This window comes from Chelonoidis abingdonii, chromosome 2, assembly GCF_003597395.2.
Source record: "Chelonoidis abingdonii isolate Lonesome George chromosome 2, CheloAbing_2.0, whole genome shotgun sequence".
In the NCBI taxonomy this organism is placed as follows: Eukaryota; Metazoa; Chordata; order Testudines; family Testudinidae; genus Chelonoidis; species Chelonoidis abingdonii.
Window position 1 is genome coordinate 32,950,092 of NC_133770.1, and position 17,226 is coordinate 32,967,317.

The 17,226-nt window shown below is 40.9% G+C and overlaps 1 protein-coding gene across 9 annotated transcripts in view; it reads left to right on the top strand.

The window, feature by feature from the left end:
* Positions 1–17,226, top strand: part of ZNF438 (zinc finger protein 438) — a 90,299-nt gene that overhangs the window by 44,513 nt on the left and 28,560 nt on the right. The window contains exons 4-5 of one of the 9 annotated variants that reach the window (XM_075062248.1): positions 9,187–9,237; positions 16,437–16,493. The exons of 6 other annotated variants lie outside the window; for them this stretch is intronic. In XM_075062248.1, the coding sequence (XP_074918349.1) occupies positions 16,466–16,493 (28 nt within the window). In that variant the 5' untranslated portion in view covers positions 9,187–9,237; positions 16,437–16,465. Of the gene's footprint in view, positions 1–5,775; positions 5,974–9,186; positions 9,238–16,436; positions 16,494–17,226 lie in introns of those variants that run through there. 2 more of the 9 variants (XM_075062247.1, XM_075062252.1) reach the window with 2 other exon arrangements.

Here is a 17,226-nt window from a genome sequence, read left to right on the forward strand (position 1 = left end):
TTGGACAAAATAGAAATACTGCCTTGAATGCTACTTTCCAAATTCTGTTTTGATGGTAGCATTTATTTTTGAAAGTTAGCAAGAAGGTGTGTGAGGTAGAGAGAAGAGGTAGAGTGGGGTAGATTGTGAGTGACTGAGAAGACACAGTAAAGAATTTGGATATGGAATGAATGAATGAAAAGGTAAGCTAGTATGAGGAAAAGGGGAAACATGCTAGTGTGTTCAGATGATTTTAAACTAGACCTTATGTAGTCATTCATTTTGCAGAGAGAAAAAATGAGAAGGAACATTGATGTGAAACAATGTGAGATTGTGGGTCAAGAACATTAGCTTGATGTTTCTGTTAAGTTGATCGTAATTGAATCAGTTAAGTATTGTTGTGATTGTCATTATAGATTCCGTGAGCCTACTGAGATGTAATGAGCAGTTTACATTTTTCAGACCTATTGTTTCAGGTTGTCTGCAGACTCAGGAAGAAAACAGTGGATTGGTTTACACTTGATTCGTGGTTTCAGAGTTATCTTCACAACTGTAAAAGCTAGATGTATTTTTTAAATATAAGATGAGATTTTGTAACTCAATTTAGTGGTAAGGATGGATTTCACTGCTGCAGAATTGCAACAATCACAGGGCTATAGCCAATGATGTTAAAAACAGCACTACTGAGGTAGCTTTTGCAAAGGAAACAGATGAAATTCTAGTCTATGGAAACATGAAGAAAATGATGTAGTTTTGCATTCATATTGTTGCCATTCTAGGCATAACAACAATCTTGGTACTCTCAAATCTTCCCTTTTACATTTTTAGAATAGTTTCAGTTTTCATTCACAGATTGAAATTAGAATCTAATGTTTCTAGTTGCAAAAAATGTTCCAGTTCATGTAAATGTTTTGGAGTGACATAGACCATCATAAAATGGGGGAAGCACTGTGTTTTTCGCCCTAAACCCAGAAGAACACACCCCTGACTGACATACGTTTCACTAGCAAAAGCGCTGGCGTGTACAGTGCTGTTTTGGCAGGAGAGCATCTCCTGCCAACATAGCTACCACCACTTTGGGGGTGGTTTAATTATGCCAGTGAGAGAGCTCTCTCCTGCCAGCATATAGCATCTACAACAAGCCATAGGTGTGCATCATATGAGCTGCTGAAAATGTAATAATGAGGGAAATCTGAAGAACTTCACCTGTAATTTATTCAATCTAAAGAACATTTATCCTTTTCTAACTGGTATTAAACTAGACCTTTTTTAGACCTGTTGTGTAAAGTTTGTGCTCATCTATTCTGTAAACTTAAGAAGGCTAAGAAATGGCAGACAGTGTGGCAAACCCCAGCATCAGTGGAACCACCCTGCAAGCGAGCAGACAAAAAATACTATGTCCCCACCAAGGTATCTGCATTCCTGTTATCCCACCTGCCACCCAACTCCATCATGGTGGATGCCGTCAACTCCTACGGCCAACAACACTAATCAAGGGCTACTCCCTGTGATAGGGATTGGAAGCGCCTTGACCTTTTGGGTACAAAAGCATACTCTTTAGCTGCTCTACAATTCCATATTGACAATTACCAGGCCCTCATGGCAAAATATGACTATATATTACTCAAAAGTGAATGTCTTTTATTGAAAAAAAAAATGCCAGAAGCACATCGCTTCTTCAATGCCATTATCCAGAAGGGTCAACTAATGGCAAAGACATCACTGCAGTCTGCTCTCGAAGCAGGCCACAGGGTGGCTAGGTCCATCTCCATGATTGTGGTGATGTGACTAGCATCATAGCTCTGTTTGTCAGGCTTCTCGAAAGAGATACAGTCCACAGTTGAGGATCTTCCATTTGAGGGCACGAAGCTCTTCATCAAGAAGACTGACACCTCTCTTCACACCCTGAACGACTCCAGAGCTATCCTCCAGCCACTTCGTCTTTTGTCTTGTATAGATACTATTTAGTCCCCAATCCCAGCGTAGAAAACATGCATCAGTACCAAACTCAGTGCCACTACAAACTGCAAAAAAAAAAAAAAAAAAAAAAAAAGGGAAATTCCTTTAATACAAACCATCTGGCCCTCAATCTTCATTGTTAGGTCACTCCTCCCGATTTACGCAGCTGAACATTGTTCCACACCCATTTGGCCACTGGTTGGTGATGTTCTGCAGTGCTTGGGAACACATAACATTGGACTGATGGCTCTTAGAGATTGTTCAAACCGGGTACTCCATACATTTTACTTCCCTACTCCCTCCGCAACACCCTTCCCTATCTCTCGTCAGGAATCCTTCTCACGAGAGTTTACTATGACTAGAGAGAGATCGCTGCCTCTAGTTAGGAGCCATAGAACCAATACCTCAAAATCTACCAGGCAAAGAGTTCTATGTTCGTTATTTCCTAATACCTAAACGGAAGGGAGGTTGGAGATCCATCCTAGATCTCAGAGCTCTCAACAAGTTTGTCAAGCCTCAAAAGTTCAAGCTAGTCACCTTATCAATGACCATTCCAACATTAGAACAGGGAGACTGGTTTTTGGCTCTTGATCTCTAGGACGCCTATTTTCATATCTCAATCTTACTGGCTCACAGACAATTTCTCAGATTCACTCTGGGACACAACCTCTACCAATACAGAGTGCTCCCTTTTGGGGTATCATCAGCCCCAAAAGTATTTTCCAAGGTTCTCTAAGTGGTGGCTGCTTATTTATATTCTCAAGGGATAATGATCTACCCTTACCTGGATGATTGCCTCCTCAGAGCCCAATCTCTCCAAGAGGCTCACCAAGTCACTGATGCTACGATATACTTGTTTATGGAACTGAATCCACAGATCAACACCCAGAAGTCAATTAATACCAGTGCAACACTTGGAATTCATAGGGGCCAATTTTGATTCATTACAGGCCAAAGCCTTCTTACCTCAATACAGGTTCTTATGCTTAATCACACTCATAGACACCATTCAAAATATCCCACAAATATCAGTCAGACTTTGCCCTCAACTCTTGTGGCATATGACAGTGGACACAGCAGAAATACCACATGCCAGGCTTCACGTGCAGTGCCTCCAAATGTGGTTCAGCTCGGTTTACAGGCTGGACAAATCCCAGTCACCACCCACCAGGACCAAAAACTCTTTAGACAGTTGAATGGAATGTTTGCAAAGAAGTCCTCTTCTCACAAACAACACCATTGTTGATCTTCACCACCAGTTCATCACTCAGAGTGGGACGTGCATCTAAATGGCCTCATGACACAAGGCAAATGCTCACCTGTGGAGATATCCCCTCACATCAATCTCCTCAAGTTAAGAGCGGTCAGGAATGCCTGTGCCCATTTCCTCCCGCTGATCACAGGATCACACACAAAGATCCTAACAGACAATATAGCCTGTATGTACTACATCAATCAGTAGGGGTGAGCCAGATCACCCTCCTTATGTGCAGAAGCGATGAGGCTATGGAATTGGTGAATGTCCCACAACTTCATGCTGTTTGCAATTTACCTCCTGGGCGCAAACAACTCGATAGTGGACAGTCTGTCACAAATTCCCACACAAGTGGAAAGTACACCCAATAATGCTTCACAGCCTATTCAGGTGATGGAGGGACAGTCCACAGACCTTTTCTCCACTCATCTGAAGAAGAAATGTCCATGCTACTGCTCCAGAATGGGGATTGGACAACGTTCCTTGGGTAATGCTTTCCTCCTCCCTTGGGAGAAGGACCTTCTCTACACCTTTCCTCCTTTTCCTCTACTATCAAAGGTCCTGCTGAAAATAAAAAGGGACGGGGCTCACGTCATTTTGATTGCTCCTACCCTTACTTGGCACAGGTCCCAACATGCCCGCTTGTACCTCCTCTCAGAACAGAGAAGCATGTGCCTCATACTGAGAAAGCAGGACAATCAGTGAGTTATCTTAAGTGCCTATACACAAATGCAAGAAGCCTGGGAAACAAGCAGGGAGCACTAGAAGTCCTGGCACAGTCAAGGAACTGTGATGTGATTGGAATAACAGAGACTTGGTGGGATAACTCACATGACTGGAGTACTGTCATGGAGGGGTATAAACTGTTCAGGAAGGATAGGCAGGGCAGAGAAGGTAGAGGAGTTGCATTGTATGTAAGAGAGCAATATGACTGTTCAGAGCTCCAATATGAAACTGCAGAAAAACCTGAGAGTCTCTGGATTAAGTTTAGAAGTGTGAGCAACAAGGGTGATGTTGTGGTGGGAGTCTGCTATAGACCACCAGACAGAGGGGATGAGGTAGACGAGGCTTTTTTCAGGCAATTAACAGAAGTTACTAGATCACAGGCCCTGGTTCTTATGGGGGACTTCAGTCACCCCAATATCTGCTGGGAGAGCAATACAGCAGTGCACAGACAATCCAGGAAGTTTTTGGAATGTGTAGGGGACAATTTCCTGGTGCAAGTGCTGGAGGAACCAACTAGGGGCAGAACTCTTCTTGACCTGCTGTTCACAAACAGAGAAGAATTAGTAGGGGGAAGCAAAAGTGGATGGGAACCTGGGAGGCAGTGACCATGATATGGTTGAGTTCAGGACCCTGACAAAAGGAAGTAAGGAGAGCAGCAGAGTACGGTCCCTGGACTTCAGAAAAGCAGACTTTGACTCCCTCAGGGAACTGATGGGCAGGATCTCCTGGGAAAATAACATTGGGGGAAAGGAGTCCAGGAGAGCTGGCTGTATTTTAAAGAATCCTTATTGAGATTGCAGGAGCAAACCATCCTGATGTGTAGAAAGAATAGTAAATATGGCAGGCGACCACCTTGGCTTAACAGTGAAATCCTTGCTGATATTAAGCACAAAAAAGAAGCTTACAAGAAGTGGAAGCTTGGACAAATGATCCAGGAGGAGTATAAAAATATTGCTCAGGCATGCAGGAGTGAAATCAGGAAGGCCAAATCACAGCTGGAATTGCAGCTAGCAAGGGATGTTAAGAGTAACAAGAAGGGTTTCTTCAAGTATGTTAGCAACAAGAAGACGGTCAGGGAAAGTGTGGGCCCCTTACTGAATGGGGGAGGAAACCTAGTGACAGAGGATGTGGAAAAAGCTAATGTACTCAATGATTTTTTTTGCCTGTGTCTTCACGAACAAGATCAGCTCCCAGACAACTGCACTGGGCAGTATGGGGAGGAGGTGACCAGCCCTCTGTGGAGAAAAAAGGGGTTCAGAACTATTTAGAAAAGCTGGAGGAGCACAAGTCCATGGGGCCGGATGCACTGCATCCGAGGATGCTAAAGGAGCGGACTGATGTGATTGTGAAGCCATTGGCCATTCTTTGAAAACTCATGGCGATTGGGGGAGGTCCCGGATCACTGGGAAAAGGCTAATGTAGTGCATCTTTAAAAAAGGGAAGGAGGAGGATCTGGGGAACTACAGGCCAGTCAGCCTCACCTCAGTCCCTGGAAAAATCTGGTACTGAAAGGACTGATTAGACCTCTCTTTGAACCATAGCCACCTGATTGCTGATGCACATATCAGTGATTAGCCTTCCTGATAGCAGTTACCTCAGCCAGGAGAATCGGAGAGATGGCAGCTCTGGTGACCGATGCGCCCCCCTGCCACACACGCACATGCGCGCACACACACGCTCCCTCCCCCTCTCTCTCTCTCTCTTCTTTCTGGATAAGGTTACTCTCAGGCCGCATACATAATTCATCCCTAAGATAATCTCTCCATTTCACGTGAATCAGTTGATTTACCTTCCAATCTTCTACCCAAGTCTCACCAAGACAACAGGGAGACTATATTAAGTATCCTAGATGTCAGAAGAATTCTTGCTTTCTACCTGGACAGGACAAAGGCCTTCAGGAAGTGCCCTAGGCTTTTCCTCTCCATTGTGGAAAGATCCAAGGGCTCAGCAATATCAGCCCAAAGGCTTTCCAAGTGGGTCTCGAATTCCATCAGACTGAATTACCAACTTCACAACGTGACCCCTCTAGACTCTCTTCGTACATTCTCCACAAGGTCAGTCTCTTCTTCAAGAATGTCCCTATCTCAGAGATCTGTAGAACAGTGACATCAGTGTCAGTCCTCATTTTCACAGAACACTATGCGATCACTGGGAATCTGCCTCTGATGCCATTTTAGGCTCCATGGTGCTGTCATCTGTAACTGACCAGACTCTGAAGTCCCAGCCCTGCAGAAGAGATCCAGCTCAGAAGTCACCTACAGTGGAGCATTGATAGGGACACTACTCAAAGTTATTCATCTTGTGCAGTAATAATGATTCTTCGAGAAGTGGGTCCCTATGGGTGCTACACAACCCTCCTCCTCCCCTCTACTTCAGAGCTCTTGTCTATGACTCTGTGGGAGAGAAGGAACAGAGGGGGGTTAGTTCACATGCGCTGGCTAGCCCCGTGGCACAGCACAAGGAGAAACAGCACATATGCAGGCCTAACAAACACTGCTACCAAAGTTCTCCGATCAGCAGTGCAGGGACGCAGACACACCTAGAGTGGAAAACCCACAGGGACACATCTCGAAGAACCATTGTTACTGCACAAGGTGAGTAACTTCCTGTGAAATACTCTTCTGATAACTTTTCAGCAAATGGCAAAATTACATTTAAAAAATCTGTTCAACCTAACCTCAGGTTTTCTGCATTGTTAGGTTACTGCAGTAGGGAAACTAGATGAAGTATCTTCTGTTGTTGATGAAAATACTGTCATTTGATATGAAAAATTAATAAAAATCCATCTTCAGTTTTATTATAGTCTGTTGTTTCAAGATCTGCATACATCTCTGCCCTGATATAACGCTGTCCTTCAGAGCCAAAAAATCTTACTGCACCGCGTTTTATCGAATTTGCTTTGATCCGCCGGAGTGCGCAGCCTTGCCCCTCTGGAGTGCTGCTTTACCGCATTATATCTGAATTCATGTTATATCGGGTTCTGTTATATCGGGGTAGAGGTGTATCTGATGAGAGTGCAGTTATTTTGGTGTGCTTTAAGTGCTTATTAAAAACTATGGGCTTTGCCTGATGGAGAATTTTATTATTGATCTCTTTCTTCATGCACATATGCACAAGTCACTTTTTCAGCTGAAAGGTTTTTTTTCAGCTTTATGAACAAAATACAGAAAAGGAACTTATGAAAGGGTTGTCTGCTGTATCTTTTTTCACTTGTGTAAGCCTCCCTCCACCCCACCCCACCCCGCTCTTTCTTCGCTTCTAGATGTTTAAAAATGTTTCTCAAAACTGATTTTTATATCAAATATTTTTTAAAAACTTTCAGGATAAGATCCATAATTACCAATTCTTCTGTGCCCTGATATGCATCATAATATGGGACAGTTACCAAGAATGAGTGGACACAAGAAAAGTAAAGTTACAAGCAGCAGTTCCAGTCATTGATTTCAGTTGCAGCTCGTAGTAATAACTGAGATCAGAAGTTTGCTCAGTATCTTTACATAATACAGGTTGAAGTGACTAATACACAGTCTAGTCACCTATTATAGAATCTGAAACTGAAACTCTAGCTTGGAGATCCTTAGGCAAAAGCCTCTGTTTTCTCATAACGGTAATAAAAGGCCTTTAAAAAAAAAAAAAAAGAAAGCATCATTACAAAATCCTGTGTAATGGTGAACTGATGCTATTAAGATAAGATGTACTTATTTCATAAGTGATAATTATTACAGTAACTGTTGCTTGGATTAGACCCTGCTCACTGGCTGATACTTAGAATTGATCTGCTTCTCCTATGGAACATCTGAAGGAGAGTTTATATTATTTTGAAATTTCAACACACCAGTGATGAACGATTGAAAAGACATGAGCCCGCAGAATTATTAATCTGTAAATTTACTTCAGAGTTGATTATTCTTTGAGCAGCAACAGTAGTTTAATCTTTACTATTGTATTTTAATAAATTAAGGCCATATATAATATTTGCTCCATACATGTGATGTCTCTTGACTTCAGTCTCAATCTTTGCAAAACAGTAAAAGAATTGGGTCCATAGAGAGGTGTAAGCGTGGCACAAATAAGGTTACCTTTTTTCCCAAGCCAATAATCAATGCAAACAGTTCTGCAATAATAGTTCCAACTATTACGTAAAATCCTAACCTATGAGATGACACAGTACTTGAAAGAAAACAATTAAGAAAAATAAAATGAAATTACTTCTTGAAGTATTCATGAACACCTCATTGACCGTAGTTAATATAACCCATTTTCTAAACTGCACTCAGTCTTAAATTTCCCTTTTCATTTGAATGTTGTACTTCTAAAGTGAAATTATGTAATAAATAGATTAGCTTGTAATATTTTTATATACCTACTTTTAAATTGTTTGATAATTAAACTTAATCTGAGTGAAATTGCAAGGTTTGATTAACTGCTTCCTTTCAGGAGTCAGAACTGATGATGTTCTCTGTGTTAGAAGGTACAGCCATCTTATTTGAGAAGCTTTGTTCTTTTAACAAAAGACACCAAGAATAAATTCAGTTAGGGTCACAGTGGCGTAATTTAATAATATTATGATAATAAGTACCATAATTAGTTTCAGACTCTTCCTTCCCAAAGGACAAGGTTTTGAGTTTTGATGCCTACTTAAGGCATGAGAATGACAGCAAAATTAATGTCGTAACCTTTACAGCCTGTTTATAGTTTTCTGTGTAGTACCCTAAAGGATTTTGTGGAATAGTGTAACAACTAAAGTGTAACCACTTAGTATGGACAAGAAAAAATTAGGTTAATTGGGTTCACCTGATATTCAGATGTTAGAGCGTCTGTCAGGACACCTGTTTCATACTTAGAAAAAGAATTACTGGTATTTTTTTCATTAAATTATCTTTTAAATTATGGTGTGCATACACTCTACTTCCTTGGGACTACTGCCTCTTGAAGACTAATTTATGATGTAGTTTGGGACTTTTTCAGTTTGGTTAATCTAGTTTGTCCTTTTCAGTAATGAAATCAATTTGTCTGTCTTTTCATTTTTGTAGAAACTACAAAGCAACACCCATTGATAGAACATGTTCCATGACACTGATGAATATTTTTCTTCTATTAGAGTCCTGTCAAAGGTTGCTATGACTCCAGTTTAGCTGAACTTTTAATGATAGATTTCTTCTTTCCCTCTAACCAGTCAGTAATAAGCTTACAAGGGAGCATCCTAAGTTCTTGAGGCCCAGATCTTGATCCTTTTTATTTAATGTTGTTTTTTTTTTTTTTTTAAGGTGAACAAAACAGAATCAAGACTGTATCAAATTTTAAAAGCTTCAGCAATGGTATGGGCCCTTTACTACATGGTGGTGATAAAACTTAATGTTGCAGAAAAATGTCCAATAAATATTTCTGTTCTGTGTTTGAAAAGAAGCAGAATGGTGGACTCATGTTATGAGGATGCAGAAATTCTTTCTAGTCCATAAGTAAGCGAGGAGGATGTTGGACAAAATCCACTAGGGATAAACATTTTTATGTCAGCAAGCCTAGATAACTTGCTCCAAAGAGTCCTCAAAGAGTTGGCTGATGAGATCTCTGGCCTGCTGATGTACATTTTTAATAAATCTTGCAATGCTGGAGAAAGTACTGAAGACTGGAAGAGTGCTAGTATTGTGCCAATATTCAGAAAGGGCAAGTGGGATGACCTGGCTTGAGATCAGTCCTGGATAAGATAATGGAAAAAGCTGATACAAGATTCAGTTGAGGATACGAGTGTAATTAATGTCAGTCAAGATGGGTTAATGGAAAATAGGCCTTGTGAAACAAACCTGTTTTAATTCTTTGAAACTACAAGTTTCATCAATTTAAAGGTAACTGTATAGAGATGATAGACTTTTGTAGGGCATTTGACTTACTACCATGTGATATTCTTATTAACAAGCTAGCTCACTATACAATATTAATGAGATCACATGTTAAATGGACTAGGAATTGGCTAACTAAAAGATTTCAAAAAGTAGTCAGTGGGAAATCATCATCTAGTAGTGTGTTTCTAGTGTGGCTTCATGGGGATTGGTACCAGGCCTGATGCTATTCAACTTTTTCATCCATGACCTAGAAGTAAATGTAAAATCACTGCTGATAAAATGTATGTATGATGCAAAGATTGGCATAATGGTAAATGAAGAGAATATGGCAGCCATAGAAAGCAACATGAAATGTTTGGGGAAATGAGTCCATTCAAACAAAATGTATTTTAATTAGGCTAGATGTAAAATTGTACATCTAGGACTGGGATCAGCAACCTTTGGCCCGCGGCTGGCCAAACTGGTTTGTTTACCTCCCACGTCAGCTTTGGCTGATTGTGGCTCCCACTGGACGCAGTTCGTTGCTCTATGCCAATGGGGGCTGCGGGAAATGGTGGTCAGCACATCCCTCGGCCCGCAACGCTTCCTGCAGTCCTCATTGGCCTGCAGCAGCGAACTGTGGCCAGTGGGATCCACGATCAGCCGAACGTGTGGATGCAACAGGTAAACAAACTGGCCCGGCCCACCAGGGGCTTACCCTGACAGGCCACATGCCGATCCCTGATCTAGGAACAAGCAGTGCAGGTTATACCTACATCCTGGAAAGCAGTAACTCTGAAAAGGATTTAGGGGTCATAGTGGGCAAGCAACATGAGCTCACAGTGCAACTCTGTTGCAAAAAAACAGCTAATGTCTGCCTTGGATATATAAGTAGGAGAGTAGTGAGTAGGAGTAGGGAAATGATTTTACCTGTGTATGTGGCATTGGTGAGACTGATATTGGAATACTGAGTCCAGTGCTAGTTCCACATTTTAAGAAAAGATGTTGAAAAATTGGAGATACAGAAAAGAACCACAAAAATGTTTTGAGGACTAGAGAAAATCCATTAGTGTGAGAGACTTAAAGTGTATTTGTATTGGTTTAGTCTCTTCATACATACAACTGAGTTAACATTCATGCTCTTAAAGTTTTTAATTTAGTAAAATACAAAGTGCATTATCAGTGATGATAATGGTAAAGCAAAGCACAGAATAAAACAAGACTAAGCATAATAATAACCCTTAGATTATATCAAGAATGAAAAATTTTGTTGTTTTAATCTTATAAAGTACTTACAGCTTTTTGTGCCAAAGCCTCTAAAAAAAATTAGCTATTGGTTACATTATTGTAAAAGCATGTATTCAAGACTTATATTGAGTAAGTATCACAGTATTTGTCCCTAAATATTTCAGATCAATCCAAGTATGTCTAAGATACATTTTGATACTGAACAGCTCTTTGCACTATGGTGGTGCTTTCTATAGTGTAGATGAAAAATTCTCACATCTTTCTCTCATTGCAGGGCAATACTTGGTTTGCAAGCGCTCTTTAACCTCTAAATGGGCGGAACTCTGCTTCAATAAAGATGTTGATCAAATTGGAGAGGGCTCAGAGAAGAGCCACAAGAATGATTATAAGATGAGAATAACACTATCTATAGTGATAGACTTAAAGAGCTCAATCTATTTAGCTTAACAAAGAGAAGGTTAAGGGGTGATTTTATTACAGTCTGTATGTACCTAGATGGGGAACAAATATTTAATAATAGTCTTTTCTGTTTAACAGCTAAATCCAGATCCAGTGTCTGGAAGTTGAAGCTAGGTAAATTCAGTCAGAAAATAAGATATAATTAACCATTGGAACAATTTACCAAGAGTCATAGTGGATTCACCATCACTGACCATTTTAAGTCAAGATTGGATATTTTTCTAAAAGTTATGCTAGGAATTATTTTGGGGAAGTTCTATAGCAGGGGTGTGCAAACTACAGCCTGGGGGCCGCATCTGGCCTTCCAGATGTTTTAATCCAGCCCTCAAGCTCCCACCAGGGAGCAGGGTCCTGGGCTTGCCCTGCTCTGGCACTCCAGCTGGGGATCGGAGGCCTGCCCTGCTCCACGCTGCTCCCAGAAGCAGTTACATGTCCCCCCCTCCGGTTCCTACATGTGTGGGCAGCCAAGGGGCTCTGCATGCTGACTGCTCCCAAGTGCTGTCTCCCATAGCGCCAATGTGAGCTTAAGGGAAGGTGCCTGCGGACAGGGCAGCGCGCAGAGCCGCCTGGCTGTACCTCTGCATAGGAGCCAGAGGGGGGGACATGCCGCTTCTTCTAGGAGCTGCTTGAGGTAAGTGCTGCTCCGAGCCTGCATCCCTGAGATTGCCAAGCCCATTTGCAGCAGCCTCATCAGCAAAATGCAGAGCCTTCAGGCCACCACCAAATGTGGTTAGAGGACAGTCGTCAGTAATGTGTGATATTATCTGTTTTTGGCCACAGCTGCATGTGGGATCCTCTCGTTGACCTCAAGTGTGAAGGCTAGTTGCACATTGACCCTGGCTGCTTTAAAATCAGTTCAGAAGGGTCCAGGAGAGGTGTGGCAAATCAAAGCTGGGTACATGCATGGTTGGGTCAGTTATAAGAGACTGGTTTCTGATATCATCTGCAGACCATTCTTCACACCACTTTGTCGTTGCAGAGAAATCTGGGCAGGGCAAGTGGGCCACTGTGATGGGATCCCCAGGAGTGCAGCCTGGAACTGTGGGACCGCTGTTCCCCCTTAACTCTCTCCAGCTTGAGCTCTCTGTCACAATGCCTTGCTAGTGACCAGCAGCAAACCCCTCCAAGATCACTCAGCACAACAGCATGTGGAGCCCCACACCCAGCAATATTGCATCAGTGCTCCCAGAGCCACACAGAGAAAGGCACCAGAACCATATACCCCCAGCTACTAGTACTGTACCTCAAGAATATACTGTCTTGCACTGCTCAAGATGGCAGCGCAAATTATTTATTGGTTCGCTACTTCAACAATGGAAAGTGAACATACACCAGCCTTTGCAAAACCTGAACAGATTTGCCCCATGCATCATACAAACTCACTGGTAAAATTAAACAAATTTATTGACTATAAAAATAGATTTTAAGTGATAAGCAAAAAGTCAGAGTTAGTTACCAAAGGAAATGGAATATAAACATGCAGTCTAAACTCTCAACCCTATTAGACTGGGCAACATCTAGATTCAACAGTTTTCTCACCCCACTGGATATTGCAGTCCTTAATATATAGGTTTGTTCCTTAAACATGGGCCAATCTCTTCTGTTGGAGTCTTGTCTTTTTCTCAGTAGCTGAGTTGCTTGCAGTGTAGTGGGAGCAGGAGAAGGGCCCAGTATATCTCCACTCTGTCTGTTTTTTATCCTCATTCCATGTGCTTGGAAAACACAAGTCCATGCATGTCTGGGGGCATTGCTGAGTCTCCAGACAAGGTTGAGCAATTCATGTGGTGTGGCTTTATGCAGGTGAGTCATTGAATTGTAGCTCCGTTGCTGGACAGTGGTTGTTGATGGGCTGTTAGAAACCCCACCCGGGTGTTGGTTACTTTCCTTGCTGTTTGCCTTTGGGGAGCTAATATCTGGTTGATTCCCCAATTTACAGCATGTTTTAATGACAACCATATAACATGATTCTCATAACTTCATATGCATTAATGATATACATACCGTATGTACTCGTTCATTAGCCCGTTCGTTTATAAGCTGACCCCCCCCCCCCCCCCCAAGATGGTTAGGTAAAAATAGCAAAAACTGTATGACCCTTTCATAAGCCAACCCTATATTTCAGGGGTTGGCAAACTTTGGCTCCTGGCCTGTTAGGATAAGCCGCTAGCGGGCCTGGATGTTTTGTTTATCTGGAACATTCACAGGCATGAAGCCCCTCAGCTCCCAGTGTTCGCAGTTTGCCGTTGCCAGCCGATGGGAGCTGTGAACCGCGGCCACAGGGAGCCGAGGGGCTCCATGCCTGCAGACGCTCCAGGTAAACAAAATGACAATGTATTAGATATCCAATTCAATGATTCCATAGAGTTTAAAATCAGCAAATTTTGATGTAGACCCATTTCTAAGCTGACCCCCGCTCTTTGATGCATCATTTTTTTTAACCAAATATATTCGGCTTATGAACGAGTATATACAGTATATGGATAGAGAAATGACTTTCAGCAGATCATAACCTTTTCCCTGATACCTTACAAGGCATGCTTTATATTTAAGAACACAATCAATATACAAATGAGAAATTTGGGGTTTCCAGGATGCTCCCCAAGGGATAGATTGTCACAGCCATAATAGGTGCCTTGACAGCAGGTACACTTTTGGGTGGTCAAAGAGGTCTGTGTATGGTGGTAGGCTCGGGTTTGCCCTGATCTTCTCAATATTCTGGTTCTAGCAACCTCACAACAAATGTGTGAAGGAATGATGTTGCTTAATACAGGAAGCAATAGTACTGGTGTGGGCCAAACTGTCCCAGTTACAATGAGGCTGGGTGTGTGTAGTTGTGTGTCAGCCAACTTGATGTATGATAAATGGAGCACAATATTCTCCTGCAGAATGATCATTCTCTCCTCTGATGTCTTCTATTAGAGAGTTTGAGCATTTGCTGCCCATAAAATGCTGGCCAGTTTGCTTAGGAGGTGGTTGCGCAACTTCACCTGAACTCCAGTTTTTCTCTGGTGGTTAAGATATGTGAGAGATCTATCTAGGGTTATTCGGAGATAGACTGGGTGGGATTTGTGTTTCAAGTGATGTCCATTGAGAAGGATATTCAGTTCTTGGACTGCTCTGGTGGTGGTAAGATGGAACACACTCAAAACTGTCTTGGTCACATTTAGTTGTAAATGCTGTTGATTACAGTATTCGGACATTTTAGTCAAGTCAGCATTTAGAGTGTCTTCAAGTTCTGAGTGACTGTGCTTGGATGCTTAAGCAAACGTAATCTGCATACGTGAACTTACAGTATTGGGTCAGTGGGAAGTTGTTTGTGTATAGATTGAAAAGTGTCAGTGCCAGCAGAGAGCGTTGGGGTACACCATTGTTTTCTCTCTTTTGTGTGCTAATTCTGTCTCCCATGTGCACTTGGAAACGTCTGTTGCAGAGGAGGAGGTCAACAACATAGACTACCTATGCTAGGAGTGTTATTGATAATTTGACTAAGAGCCGCTTTGTATTTTACTAAATTAAAAACCTTAAGAGCATGAATGCTAACTTGGTTGTATGTATGAAGACTTAACCAATACAAGTACACTTTGAAAATAAAATTTGAAGACTGAATATATGCATGACCACTGAACTTGATGACACTGGAGGAGCTGGATAATTCAGAGGATTAGTAGGGTAATGGGATTCAAAGATTTTTACACTTACTGTAGGACATAGGAAGTTAATGACCAAAAGTGACCACCATCTGAGCAGGATTCCCACACTGTAAAATGTTTAGCCTTCAGGATAAACGTGGCATCATAACTTGTTGGCATTTTTGTGATGCAGTTACATTTGCACTATGGTGCAATATCACCACGGTCTGACGGTGAGTTGGTTGGAAAACTTTTTAGTAGAGTCCCATCAGAAACTTGGACAGTCACACAAATCAGGACAGGGGTCAACACTCTTGAGTACTGTTCCGTGACCTTATGCAAATTTTCTGCAGTGTCTCTACTTAGTACACAGGTGTCTATATGCTATATAAGTGTTAAGTATAATACTACACTTGGCACCCTTGTTGAAAGTCTCACTAGAGAAGTAAGTGACTAAATGGACCTTAACAACTGAACTATTATTTCTAGAGGTAGCTCCTGCAGGTCAAGATTGGAGCATGACATGACTGGGAAATATAAGGAAGCTTTCACTGTTGTAACTGTTATACAAAGGATATCAGCTTCCAGAGTTGTAACTCTGACACTTCTTGCAAGCACCAAATTAAGTTAAAATAGCAATCTATCCATTTAAAATATGAACACAAAAATAAGCAGTAAAAGTAATGTACAAATCATATTACGTTAGTTCTTCAGAGCCTGGTCCAAAGTCTTCTGAAAAAATTGAATGCTTTCAATTTGCTTCGATGGGCGTTGGATCATGCCCTTAATGTATACTATGGTATGATTTACTGATAATTTATTTTGTTTTGTGTAGCTACTTCTTTAGGTGGATGCTTAGTGCTTTGATTCCTTATGCCTTGGAATTTTTGGAAAATTACTAGCAAGAAAAAATCACAGTGAGGCTTTTATGTTCCATTCTGGAACACAGTGTCAGCTTCATTGGCCTTAAAAATAGTTGTGCTTAAAGTGGCTGCTTATTTGCACAGCGTTCACAAAATGCTTTCGTAGCTCTCAAGATGAAAGGTATCGTGTGAAAGTTCATTCATGTGTCTGTCTACCTGTACAAGTAGTTAGGTTTGGTAAGATGAAAGTTATGGAGAAAAATAAGTTGACTTTTACATTCAGAACTAAATAGCCTGTATTTTGGCCAATTCTGTTGCCCATTGCATTTATAAACAAGAACTCGAGGAAGATAGACAAGTGGTCCTCCAAAAATCAATGACTTTTTGTAAATCTGTTCATAATCTTATATTTGAGTGTGTTGTATTGATGCTTTTTTTTTAAGAATCTGAGAAATAACATCAAGAATTTTAAATACTTGTATTTGTTTCTCCTCTTCAGGAAAGTTACTGTGACTATCAGAGGGCACAATGCAGAATCCTTTAACTCTTTCTGAAGGTACATTATATGCTCTAAGCAATTTTATGAGAAACTATAGTTTTGTGATTTGGAATGTGGTGGAAAATTAGTAGAATGACACAAAAATGAGCTCAGATTTATAATATTCTACCTTTTATTTTGTGCATAGGTACTAGAATCACTATTTCAAATGGAATAGTTGAGGTTTTCTTTGTTATTGAAGAGAATTGGTAGATGTACTTTATATACATTCACTAGCTATGATGGAAATTGGAAGCTAATAACTGCTTGTTCAGCAAGGCTGAAAACTGTACTTTCCTATACTATGAAAATAATTCTGATCTTCTTTTGTTCTACGTTATTTGAAGATTATTAAACTTATTAGAATTTTTTTCTTTGAACTTTTATAGTGGAATTTGGAAAGAAAAATTTACAAAACCTTATCCACACTATTAACTACTTTATAGTCATTTTAAAGTTACTAGACATAACTAGTACAAACAAAAAATTGTAAACTTGTATTCAAGTATGCTGAGATCAATGCTTGGTGATACTGTATGTGCCTATTATTGCACTTAGGGGAGAGAGTCCCTGTATTTATTTTATTGTATTTCTACTTTGTCCCTTCAAAAGTCTTTTCTTGTCAATTTGTAATTCGTTAGGGTTAAAAGGTGTGTCCGTTTTGACTCCTCCAATATCGGTAGATGTGTATATATATGTGCTGTAATGCATCTTAGCTATATTGAGAATTTTGAATGCATTTTCATCTTTA